This window comes from Triturus cristatus, chromosome 7 (assembly GCF_964204655.1).
Source record: "Triturus cristatus chromosome 7, aTriCri1.1, whole genome shotgun sequence".
NCBI lineage: Eukaryota > Metazoa > Chordata > Amphibia > Caudata > Salamandridae > Triturus > Triturus cristatus.
The window spans coordinates 120,336,837-120,350,127 of NC_140590.1; the positions used below are offsets into that span (position 1 = coordinate 120,336,837).

The window sequence follows — 13,291 nt, forward strand, 5'->3', positions numbered from 1 at the left end:
AGCCGGTAACCAGAGAGTGTTAGCTGCATCCCCTGGCTCCTTGTGACTCCTGCCTTCCTATGCTCAGAGCAGAGGTGTGTGAGCCGTGCGTGCATGGACATGTGTGTGTCTGTCACTCGAATCCAGGTGCAGCCGGTAACCAGAGAGTGTTAGCTGCATCCCCTGGCTCCTTGTGACTCCTGCCTTCCTATGCTCAGAGCAGAGGTGTGTGAGCCGTGCGTGAGTGCGTGCATGCGTGTGTGTGTGTGTCACTCCAGGTGTAGCCGGTGACCAGACAGTGGCAGACGCATCCCCTGGCTCCTTGTGACTCTGGCCTTCCTATGCTCAGAGCAGAGGTGTGTGAGCCGTGCGCGAGTGCGTGCATGCATGTGTGTCTCACTCCAGGTGCAGCCGGTGACCAGACAGTGGCAGCCGCATCCCCTGGCTCCTTGTGACTCCAGCCTACCTATGCTCAGATCAGAGGTGTGAGAGCCGTGCGTGAGTGCGTGCATGCATGTGTGTCACTCCAGGTGCAGCCGGTGACCGGAGAGTGGCAGCCGCATCCCCTGGCTCCTTGTGACTCTGGCCTACCTATGCTCAGAGCAGAGGTGTGTGAGCTGTGTGTGAGTGCGTGCATGCGTGTGTGTGTCACTCCAGGTGCAGCCGGTGACCAGAGAGTGGCAGCCGCATTCCCTGGCTCCTTGTGACTCCGGCCTACCTATGCTCAGAGCAGAGGTGTGTGAGCCGTGCGTGAGTGCGTGCATGCGTGTGTGTGTGTCACTCCAGGTGCTGCCGCCCAGTGACCAGACAGTGGCAGCCACATCCCCTGGTTCCTTGTGACTCTGGCCTACCTATGCTCAGATCAGAGGTGTGTGAGCCGTGCATGAGTGCGTGCATGCGCGTGTGTATCACTCCAGGTGCATCGGGTGACCAGAGAGTGGCAGCCGCATCCCCTGGCTCCTTGTGACTCCGGCATACCTATGCTCAGAGCAGAGGTGTGTGAGCCGTGCGTGAGTGAGTGTGTGTTTCACTCCAGGTGCAGCTGGTAAACCAGAGAGTGGCAGCCGCATCCCCTGGCTCCTTGTGGCTCCAGCCCACTGGTCCTCAGAGGTGTGGGTCCCTGTGCACGTGCATGTGTATGTGTATGTGTCACTCCAGCTTCAGCCCGTAACCAGATAGTGCAGCCCCATCCCCTGGGTCCTTGTGACTCCAGCTCACCAGTGCTCAGACCTTCATGTACTGAAGCTCCCGGTGAACTGGTTACAGTTTACCGAAAAACCTTTGTCCCTCATCCATTTTTAAATCCATGGAGATCTCAAACATCAAACGGCGCAGTGGTAAGGCGATGAGAGTCATCAAAGTGGGGGGAGGCGTGTGTGTGTGAGAGAGAGAGACTCAAGGTGCAGATTGTCACAGGATTGTGGAAGCTTGTCCTTTTTGTCTGCTTGTAAAGACTGGCCCATCGGGTCGACTGACTGAGGGACAAAGACCAGACCCGTGTCAGTCAATTCTTAACAAGTGAATCATTCAAGTTAGCCAACTTTTTCACTCTTGCAGTGGTGACAATTATCAGGGACGGTGAAAATATATATATTTTTTCTATTTGTGGAAACTTGTAGAAGATTGTGAAGATGCCCGGGATAGATGTTCAGTCCAATTTAGGGAACATTAAAGGTAAGGTAGTAAGGAGCTAGAAAATGAAAAGGTGAAAAAATGACAGGTGGTGTTCCCAACAATGAAAGGCAAAAACAGAACAGGGTTCTTAATAAGGGTTCTGTAAACAAAAAATATGAAGATAAGGAGAAAGATGTGTTTGGGAGAGATGATGGAAACAGGCAGTCCTGGGCGGCCATCACCACCTGATAACAAAGAACCACCGGACTCGGGCTGCAGGGGCCACAGGAGGAGGGGGGTGATGCCGATGTGCGGGTTTCATCCTCCCCCTCGTTAAAAGCAACACTTAAATCTGGGTTTTATTAGAGATTGAACTCATCAGAGAGGGTGAGCTGAACGCAACGATATCAAATGATTGCTTCAAATAAATAAAAACTCCCTCCCCGCTCAGTCCGCTTCAAGGACTTGTAATATGACCAGTGAGGCCTGTTTCTTCTGGGTTCCTCATTAATAGCCATGATGCTGCGGCTGCAGGCAGAATTAAAATGCTTTTTAAAAGCTCTCGAGAGACGAAACAACCAAGAGAGCCAACAGTCAGCCATTTGAGCAACCACAAAACAAGAATTGGTCACATTTAAAATGTGGATCACGAACAGAGAGGAACATTAAGAAGTTACGAGGAAAGAGGAAGAAACACGCACGCAGATGACCCAGACAGCACGCCCGGAGCTTTCTCCACCACACCGGCCCTGGAGGATTGAGAAACTCTGAGCCGGAAGGCAACAGGACAGAAGCTTAGTTTTAGCATGATAAACTGTTTAAAACACAGAAGTTATAAACTTTCCACTAAACTAACCCAGACAAAGGCGCTTAATGCCTGAACTAAGTGCAAAAATAATAGTAAAAGAGAGAACAACTCAGCAGTAACTCAGAACGGTTTCAGCCATGGCAAACCCAAGATGGTGATTTCAAACTTGAAAGCATGGAAGCATTGTGATGATGGTTTGTACCTGGATAGCTGCACAAATCAATCACGCCGCGATTGGCGAAAAAATGACCTACAGAGGCAAGATGTAAACAGGCGCGGTGGACTAGTCGTATGGGTCTTTCAGAGCTGGGGAGATGAGGGACAAAGGTTTCAAGATCAGAATCATTCAATTATAGGGATTATGCTTTATATCTAGGCAGTACTAGCCATCATTATTTTTTTTTTAATGTAATAACTTTAGGAGGAGAATTTCTCACAACCTTTGTTCAGATCTCTGCCTTAAAAAAATACCCAATAGAGATTTAAAATTGGTTATGTTCTTAACTAGATTGATGAATAATTAACAGGACAGTTTATTTTAAAATAATATAGCATTTGAGTTTTGTAGGTGAAAGAACTACCATCGTAATACATTAAATATGCAGAACCGTGTGGTCCTGAATATTTGAAGGGCTAAGAGGAAAAAGAAGAAGTACACACTCCTGATTCTAAATCTTATACACATTACAGTACTCCACTATTATTCTTATCAAGGTATTGATTGTAAGAAAAAAGAGAGAGAAAGAGAGGGGTGTTGGGATGTCCCTACATGAAGCTACCACTAGTAAAGTGGTGTAGGAAAAAACCTTGCTTTTATTTATTTTCCCTCACACACCCTAGTGGTGTCATGCTTCGTCATCGGGACACCGCGACCCCTATAAGTCGCGGTGGGCTCAACCAATATTTCGGGGAGCACTTAGATAAGATAACAGGCCAGGGGGATAAAGATTAAAAGTTTGCTGTTAGACCCCAGGATCCCTTTATTCTTGGGTCTGACAGGAATATTAAAATAATGACATTAGGGTTGTATTGAAAATTATGGTCCTAAGACCCTAGGGCCAACATGTTTCAGTCCTTGTGTGCCCAAAGAAATTGCTGCTAGGACTTTCTTCAGGGCCATGTCATCCCCTGGTGAAAGTAGAACTGGGAATTACCCCATCCTATTTAAATAAAGGGCAGATAGCTGCTCCTTTGTATGTCGTCAATGATTTTAAAAGTTACGTCACTCCATCTGTGGAGAGAAAAACACAACAAAGAGAAAAGAAAAGTTATGTATCAGCGCATACTGATCTTCAGACGCCAAATAACACTATGGTGTGAGAAGTTCCCTCATATCTTCCCAGGTTGTGCTCTTGCAGTATAGTGTGTCAATTTGAAAACTAAATTTTATGCCAAGAGAACTCACTTTCTTGCGCTCATTGTTTTTTACTGGCTAATTGCCTTTATATAGTGTCCCTTAAACCCAAGTGACGAAGACAGAAACAAGTTCTTTAATTGTACACACCCACACTCATTCGTCTTCATATAAATCGCTTTGTAATACAATAAAGTTTTTGTTGAAACTCAGGTGAAGTATTTTCGATGTTCTTACCCCGTTTAGAGAATAGTAGTGATCCACGTGGAATCACGCTTTAGCGGGCGTATCCCTGGTTCCAAGATTTTGATTAAAAGCCACAAAGTGTATTGGTTCATCAACACATTCACGGTATTTTGCAAATTGTAAGTGAGACAAAGACAAACAAGAAAACAAAACACCCAAGACATGTTTAAGCTGCGTCTCGAGGCTGCCGTCTCTCCATTTGGAGTTAGCGGTGGCAAGACATAATAAAGTTTTGTCAAGACGTCTTGCAGAGTACTCACGGTCTGTCCGGTCTCACCCCTCAAATGACCTATGTGGCGCGGATTCCATCGGCTCGATCGATGTTGCCTTATATGCGGGCAGGATTTTGAGGCTCCACACTAAGCACTGTGGTCTACAGGCACGAATCTTAGTTCGAAGCTCACGCCGCACTGTTTGTTTGAATTCAACAGACAATATGGGCACTTAAGGGGGCACTGCTCTCCCCATCTCATCAGTAGACGGTGTAAGTCCCTCATAGGGGATCGTTGATGTCCCTGGGATCTCTGCGAGAACAGGGACCAGCCAACTGGCCATTGGGGAGCCCACTTCAGGGTGCCACACTTCAGCAGGTAGTCGGCCCAGGCCAGCCACTATTCAGGAAGGCCACGCAGTCTGTTCCAATGGCAGTAATCCTACTCGGGCACAGCAGGTTCCTCTGGCCGTGTGCACCACGTAGACCAGGTTCACCGGTCCTGCATCCCCGGAACTGTATCTCTTCCTTGCTGTAGGGTGGCACCAGTAGTTTTACTGAAGTGAGTCTTTGAAGTTGAGGGGTTCAAAGGGTATCCTTTTGAACTACAGATTTATCCCCTAAATTTCCATCCTGTCTGCCATGAGGCTGCGGAATGCAGATCCCTATATTTATGGGGGCCAATATCTGGCTCCAGAGGCCAAGTTTCACAACCTCTTCCTCTCATCTATTCCGGCGGGCCCACAAATGGCAGAGGTCCACCATTCCAGTTGCATGCCCAATGGTCTAAGGCTGTTGCTTGGGAATGCCCAGATGTGCTCCCTCGGCCTCCGTTGTTGACCAGCGCCAAGCACCATGGCACACAAGGAGTTTTAGAGCATATAAATGTACACGTTTCTATAAATGGCATTTCTAAGCGAGTAATTCCATGTCCACCTTTACCACTGGAAATGGTTTGGCTGTGCGACTCCATTTATAGGAATCATCATGAGGCTGTGCCACTGCAAACCACTATTGCAGCTTGAAGCACTGTCGACATTTCCCCATGCTAACGTATGGGAAGAGCAAGTCTCATAGGTAGTGAAACACGCCTGGGTGACGACTAGTTGACTACTACCTGGGTAGGCAAAAAACGTGTACCTGCCCGGCCCTTCACCCTCTACTCTGAGTGAAAGTGAAAGGGCCCCTTAGGGTGGCCAGTGCTTTCGAAAGGCCAGCCTGAGTACATGCGCAATGGCACCATCACAGTCCTGCCTTGGCAGGTTAAACACATTTTTAAAAGCACGTTCCCTGCAAGTGCGCACCATGGTGTGAACTGACAGGCCTGACACTGATCTACAATCACTATTGGTGCACGTGCGCACTGGCAGGCCTGCCATTGCAGACCTGTCCCATGTTTAACACCATCATTGGTGCCCATGTGCAGTCCGGACAGCAAGGGCAAGTAGGATGCCTGCAAAGCCCATTGTTTGGGCCCCCGTGCACACTGTCCTGTCATGGCAGGCTGGTGACCTATGTCTCGAAAACACCAGTGTCCAGTGTGCTGGCCAGCCTGCAATGACAGTCTAGACACACGCTAAGCACATCATTGGTGCCAGTGCGCACACTGGCCTGCCGTGGCAGGCGGGTGGCCTGGGTCTAGAAACATCCTTGGCAAGAGTGCACAGACCTGCCTGCAATAGCGGGTCGGACCACATGCTCAGCACATCATTGGTGCCAGCGCGCACTTTACTTGCAATGCAGGTGGTGGATCTGTTTCACCCCATCAGTTAAGCACCACTTCCTACCAGGTATAGGAAGGGTGCGCACACTTCTACACTGCACCAACAGTGGGGAAATGCCCTGGAAGTTGCCCCACTGGGGGGAGCCGACCTCCAAAGTAGGGAGAACGTACCTGAAGGTTTTTCCCTTCTCGGATAGTGGACACGCCCATGTCCCTGCCCAGAAACTCAGCTAACCTGAGCTTCACTCCTCGGGACATACCCTAGGGCTGCTCCAGCGGTAAGGGAGGCCCTCTCAGTGTTGGCTCACAAGTAGGAGAGGCAAACCTGAGCAGGAACATGATTGGCAGCCGAGTCCAGTGGGGGCATGGTCAGTGCTACGTCCCACTACTAGCCAGTACCATGCCCACCCTGGGTATGTGGTGCACCTTTTTACAGGGTGCTCACAGGGGTGACACCTAACCCAATCACATAGGCACCCCATTCCTGACCTGTGTAGGTATGGGACTGGTACCTTCTCACTGCACTACAGGGAGAAGGTGTCCAGAGTCCTAGGGTCACACGCAGAGAGTAGGCAAATACTAGGAGGACAAAAAGCAAAATGTTCTGTGAAATCCACCTACGATGGCCATGTCCAACAGATGGGCTTTCCACATTTTTTTCTGCATTACAAAAAGTACTCAGACCAACCATTGCATGGTGGCACGTTTGCAAAAAGTAATCCTCTGTAATCTAAATCAGTCCCTTTGTCTCCTGATGTCTCCAGTTCATAAACAGTTAGTCTTATAACAGGCATCACATTGTATGATTTATGTCTGTTGTCTAAAAATGAATTGAACAAATGTACTGTTAAATGTTTGCTATATTTCTACATGTTTTGTTGTACATAAGATAATACATTAATAATACATTTATATTTCCCTCCTCAGATCGGCTCAGAGGAATTCATTGGATTTGCTGCATCAAAAACAAGTGATGCCCCTTCATTTTTCCTAGAAGTTCTGTGCCTTGTACGGACCCTACCACCCTTTGAAATTCATAGATTTGAAAACATCTCACTTTTGTTTACTGGAACAATAATGGGCTCTGTTAGAATGCTTGTGATGTCCTTTCTTTGGAAAGGTAAGTGTGACTTGCCAATATAAAATAAACTTTAAGAACTTTTTTTTTTCTTTTATTTATTGATTTTCACAATGCATACAGTACAAATCAAAATCAAGAACAAAAAACAAATTAAGAAACAGTGGTGTGCAGTGGACCCCTCTTGTAATCATAGCATGTGGCAGAACATTTTCCCCAAAAACGTAATCAACAAAATAGTACACAGTGGGCGCAGCGATGCACCATACAACGGACACAGACGACCTCCGCCGTCCAATAAACAATCATATAAGACTATACAGATTCTGACAATACTAGACACTCGACTACCACAATGTCCACATGTAGTGCAAACATGTTACCCCTTTCCAGCACGTCATAAGTGACTACGTCCTAGTGCATGTACACAATAAATCACCCAGGACCACCAGTGACTCCAACTTCTGTGTCAGTTACCGAATTAGTAGATCTAGCACGAGCCCAGTCAATAAACGGTTTCCATATATCGCTGGGCCTGGAGGTAGATGGCATTAATTCCCAAAATACAGCTAGCTGAGTTTGTCTGTATGTGACCCTCCGAACCCAGTCCTCGACCGTGGGTTTCCTCTTCCTACCCCAACATAAAGCTATCTGTCGTTTGGCAAACAGCAATAACAGTGCATGTAGTTTGCGTTTTCTAACATGTGTGTCTTTAACATATCCCAACAGTCCAAGCAATGGCGATGGGGCCAGTGCCTGCCCCAAGATTTGATTGATGGCTTCAAAAATTTGCGACCAATATTCAGTAACAGCTGGGAAGGCCCACGCCTTATGGAGGAAGGAGGCCTCAGGGGCTCCGCAACGCCAGCAACAGTCGTCGTCTCTAAGTCCCATTTTAAATAAACGAATCGGCGTTCTATAGGAGCGATGAATAAATTTGAAGTGGATTAGCCGAAGTTTATAGTAGGTGACAGTTCTTTCATCTGGGCACAACAATATGCCCATTGGTCATCAGACAAAGGGGGAGCCAACTCCGTATTCCATTTAATGCAAGCATCGGAAACAATCACAGGTGCGTCTTTCTGCATATGAGTATACGGTCTGGTGATAAGCTTGTGTGGCGATGGCGTGACCAGCAAATTTTCTAGGGCAGTCAGTGGGACGGGCTGAGATGGGAAATCAGCATGTAACTCCCGACATGCTGCACGTATTTTATGATATAAAAACATCTCTCCAAAAGATACCTCATGACCCTCCACTGCACTCGGGGGATCCCTGAATACTCCGCCTGGGTATAGACTTGCAAAGGTGTGAAGGGACATAGTTTATGCCACTTTGGCAGTGATTTCATCCCTGACATTGGGAAGCATGGGATTCTGCGCTAGGGGGATGGAAGGTGCGTATAAACACTGCGCGCCTGCTCTTCTACGTAGACCATCCCAGGCCCATCTGAGGGTCTCAGCAGTATCTATGCAGTCAGTGGGACGCTTACATTTTTGATACACTGCCACCTTAAGTGGAACAGGAGCAGCCGCGTCTTTCTCAACAGCCACATGAGGCTGAAATGGCGTCTGGTGGACCCAGTACTGCAAGAACTGTGCCTGTGCACAGAGCGCATATAGCTTTATGTCTGGGGCACCCAGCCCTCCCTGCCCGGTAGGTAAAGATAACAGCTCCCAGGACACTCTAGCTTGGCCTCCAGACCATACCAAGGAGATTAGCAAAGAGCGCAGTGTCTTGAAAATGGATTGAGTAAGTATAAGTGGGAGATTAACGAATAAATACAAAAATTTTGGGAGGACAATCATTTTGGTCAACGCAATTTTCCCCGCCAAGGAAAGTGGAAGCTTAGCCCATAGGTGCACCTTGTCCTCCAGCCAGGCGATGGCTTTGCCATAATTTAACTTCCACAAGTCTTGTAAATCCTGCGTATCCAAACTCCTAAGTACTTCACAGCCTCATTTTCCCATTGCAATGGGAACTCCGAGTTAACTGCCCTAGTATTGTCAGTGAGTGGAAATATCACCGATTTAGACCAGTTAATGTTTACTCCAGAGAGGCCCCCGAATTTGATGAGCTCCCTTAGCACTACATCCAGATTGTACTCAGGTCGCAGAATATATGGCGTAATATCATCGGCATACAACGAAATCAAAAGGCTCCGAGCTCCAAAGCCTATGCCATTGTCGGTATGGTGTTGCCTGATACGGGCTGCCAAAGGCTCCATCGCAATGGCAATTAGTAAAGGGGCCAGCGGGCATCCCTGCCTAGTGCCTCGCGTTATATGGAATGGGGCTGAGAGCAGTCCGTTCACTCTTACCCTAGCCAACGGCTCAGTGTATAGTAATTGTATCCATTTTATGAACAAGGGGCCAATGCCCATTCGTGCCAGAATTCGGAAAAGATACAGCCATTCAAGCGAATCGAAGGCTTTTGTAGCATCCAGGAACACAACTGCCGCCTGAACATCAGGGTGCAGATAATGTAAGACTGAGAAAACCGTCCTTAGGTTGTGGGACGTAGATCTGCCAGGTATGAAACCCGATTGATCCGGTGGCGCTATCATTGGAAGTAAAGGCTGCAGTCTGCTCGCTATCAGTTTCGCCAAAATTTTGAAGTCTACATTAATAGGAGACAGTGGTCTATATGAGTCTAAGTCGGTTTCTGGCTTGCCCGGCTTTAGTATGGTGATAATGATAGCTTCACGCATTGTCTGAGGCAGAATGCCCGGTACATGCGCTTCCCCATACACCGCAAGGAGTTTGGGCGCCAGTTCTTCAATGTATGTTTTGTAAAATGTGGTCGTCAGACCAACTGATCCGGGGGCCTTATCCAAAGGCATGCTATTAATAACATCTTTGACATCGTCCACTGTGAATGGCAGGTGCATATATTCTCTGTGTCTATCATTAAACCACACCAGCGCCACGGAATCCAGAAATTCCTGCATACCCTCTGGACACGCAGTTTGTGAGGCTGTGTAAAGATTTGTAAAATCTCTGATGAGCCCCTGACAACGTCACCCTGTGGACTCCTAATTTCTGGGACAAAGGCCGCGGCACGTGGGGGCACGAAGCATACCAGCCAGCCTTCTCCCCGGTCTATCCCTTCCCCGTATCTCCGGGCTTCCGCGTATTTCCCTAGAAACTTTACCTCCCTCTGTGCTTCCTCTTCATATTCCAGCAGCTTGACCTTCAACTCAGCCAAAAGAGCGACTTCCCCATTAGCTTGTATACGCGCCTCCAAATCTTTAATTTACGTCTCAATACTGCTCAGCGTTGTTCTAATGGCCTTGAGGACGCCCGCCTGTCTAGAGATACAGTGACCCCTAATGACCACCTTAAACGCTTCCGATAGTGCGGCCTCCGTATCTACGAACCCCGTGTTAAGTGTGAAGTAGTCCACAATGTCAGTGCGTATTTCTTCTTTGAATGCCTCATCTAAAAGCGCCTGTGAGGGCAGCCTCCAAGCGAACGCCTTCCGTGTAGTGTTAGGCAAGGAGAGGGTCAGCAGGCAAGGCGAGTGGTCCGACAGGGTCCTCGACAGATGCTTAAAGTCCACCACCCAGCCGGCCACATCCTACGACATTAACCAATAGTCCAATCTGGAGCAGGCCCGATGGTGTTCTGAGAAGCATGTGCCCTCTTTAGTCAATGGATTGCGAAGCCTCCATATGTCCACCATATCGCCTTCGTCTAATAGGGCATTTAATACCTTGCTAGCCGCAGGATGATGTGTCCTAGCTGTGCCCTGCCTGTCCAAGTCATCGTGAAGAATGGCATTGAAGTCTCCTCCCCAGAGGGATGTGGTATTGCACGTGGCCCTAACCTTAGCCCAGACGTCCTGAAAGAACCCAGGGGAGTCCGAGTTGGGGCCATATAGTGCTACCACTGTCAGTAAAGTGCCACCCAAATAGCCCAGAAGTATGACATAACGTCCATCAGGGTCAGTATAGGTCTCTCTTTCCCTCCAATCTATGCCTCTCCGCACCAGCACAGCTACTCCCCTAGAGAAATTCGAGTACACTGACACATATGTAGAGCCCCAACGCCTATGTCTGAGTTTCGCTGAGTGCCGGGATCGGAGATGCGTCTCCTGCAATAAGCATATGTTAACATTGTGGCGTGCGAGATATGCATGGACCAACCCTGACTTCTTACAGTCGTTAAGACCTCTAATGATCCATGTTAAAAAATTCACCATAGTCTCGTGATTGTCAACAAAGGTGCATGCGCATCGCCCCCCCACCCCATCGGGCAAATAGTTCTGTCTTTGCGGCTGGAAACAGTCCTATCAATCGACAACCACACACCAACAAAGACACCCTAAAGGAACCCCCCTTTTCCCCCCACCCACATCAACCCCCCCAATAAGCTTGAAGCAATTCCCCCCCCAAAACATACACAAAATTGAGCATATCAGGGAAACTTCCCATGGGGACGTATGAGTACCGGCTAACTTCCCTACCATAGCAGGGTGGCCGAGATACTGCAAGAGATCAAACCTGCACTGCATCAATCCAAACAAAGCATGTGGTCTTAAGGCGACATTTACTAGAACCATCTCACAACATGTGATTACGATCATCCAGCCCACTTTGACTATCTCACCCCGCCAAGTTAGAAAGGCACAAGGTGTGGGCATGGCTGGTATCTCACATCTAAAGCGGTAGGAACCATTACCAATTCTTAGAACAATAAGGAATTCAATGCACATTGTGTGTATCATAAAGCAACGGAGCACAGACATCTGGGATCTTAATATACAGAATGACAGTTTGCGGAATTAAGAACAGTTGTACATGGAAAAAAGGAAACATGTATCAGAAGAAATACAAATGTCTATTTGTTAGTCATTATCACTTAGCTGCCGTTCCTCTGCCGCAGCTGGACCCGGACATTTCTTGTTCAGCTTGCCACCCACAACTTTGGCAAATTTCAAGGCCGATTTGGGGTCAGTGAAGAAATGAGCGGAGCCGTCATGGGAGACTTTGAGTTTGGCAGGGTAAAGCAGAGAGTATGGTATCTGTGCCTGCAATAGGATCCTCTTTGCCGGTAAGAATTCTCGTCTAACAGCCTGCACCGACGGGGTGAAGTCTGGGTAGAAGGCGACCTGGTTGCTCTGGTGAGTGATTGTGCCCATCGCACAAGCCTGCCTCAGCACCACATCCCGATCCTGATAGTTCAATATTCTCGCCAATATAGGCCGTGGAGGAGCCCCCACCGGTGGCCGCGCTCCCAGAGTACGGTGGTCCCTCTCCACCGCAAAGACCGGCAACAGATGCTCTGCGAACAGTCCCCGAAGCAGATCCGTCACATAGACTTCCATTTTCGTGATCGCCGTCGTCTCCGGCACTCCCGTGATGCGTAGGTTGTTGCGACGCGATCTGGCCTCCAAATCCTCATTCTTGGCGCGGATTATGTGGAGGAGTTTGTCCATCTGGGACACTTGTTCTTTGGTTTCCACCTGAAATTCGAGTAGGTCGGTATGTGTATTTTCTAATACATCTAGCCTGTGTTCATGCGATCCGATCTGTGCTTTCACCGACTCCATCTGCGATGTTAAGGTATCTAACTTGGCATCAATAGTGCGCAGACTCGAGCGCATCTCCAACATGAGTGCGCGCATATCCTCACCCTTGTCTTCACGGTGTCCATCAGCGGACCCCCCTGCGGTGGTCTCTGAGTCCGACTCTTGCTGGCTCGTGGACCGAAGTTGATCAAAAGTGAGCTTGGTCTGCTTGGTGTCGTGCTTGCCCATGGTGAAGCGGTCCAGGTAGCCCCACTTCGTACTGCAGGTGCTTAGCAGCTTGGCAAACAGCACCTCTTCGCAGGCGTCACAATCCACCCGCCACGAGATTGAGACTCCAATGACCCAGGGCGACCAGGGAATAATAGGGCCCACCAGTGGGTGTCGCAACTATCTGCCTAGATTCCTGTGCCAGGGCTCAGTCAGGGTCCCACCGCAGTCACGCACAGCAGCCAAACCCCTCCACGACCATGAACACCGCACCACTGCCCCTAGGTGCACCACTTCCGGATCCCAAGTATAGTGGCAGGGGCTACGTTGGCTCATGGGCTCGCCATCTATCTTGCGTCAACCTCAGATGCCTTGGAGTTCCGGCATTTCAGCCCACCTATCGCCATGGAGCCCAAAATGGCCATAAGGGACAACTCGGCAAAGTCACTGTGGCTCAGAATCATCAACACCCACAGCGCGGTGTCTGCAAAGCGCCAACGGACCGTCTCCATGCTCACAGCCACCTCCCACTTGCGCCT

General features: G+C 48.8%; 1 protein-coding gene across 2 annotated transcripts in view; it reads left to right on the forward strand.

Annotated features, from left to right (window-relative positions):
* Window positions 1-13,291, forward strand: part of LOC146808991 (sialic acid-binding Ig-like lectin 9) — a 228,264-nt gene that overhangs the window by 20,548 nt on the left and 194,425 nt on the right. For both annotated transcript variants that reach the window (XR_014965510.1, XM_085614276.1), the window contains exon 2: window positions 6,863-7,055. Coding sequence is in view for 1 of the 2 variants with exons in the window: in XM_085614276.1 (XP_085470402.1) it covers window positions 7,013-7,055 (43 nt within the window). In the remaining variant the exon portion in view is untranslated. The remainder of the gene's footprint in view (window positions 1-6,862; window positions 7,056-13,291) is intronic.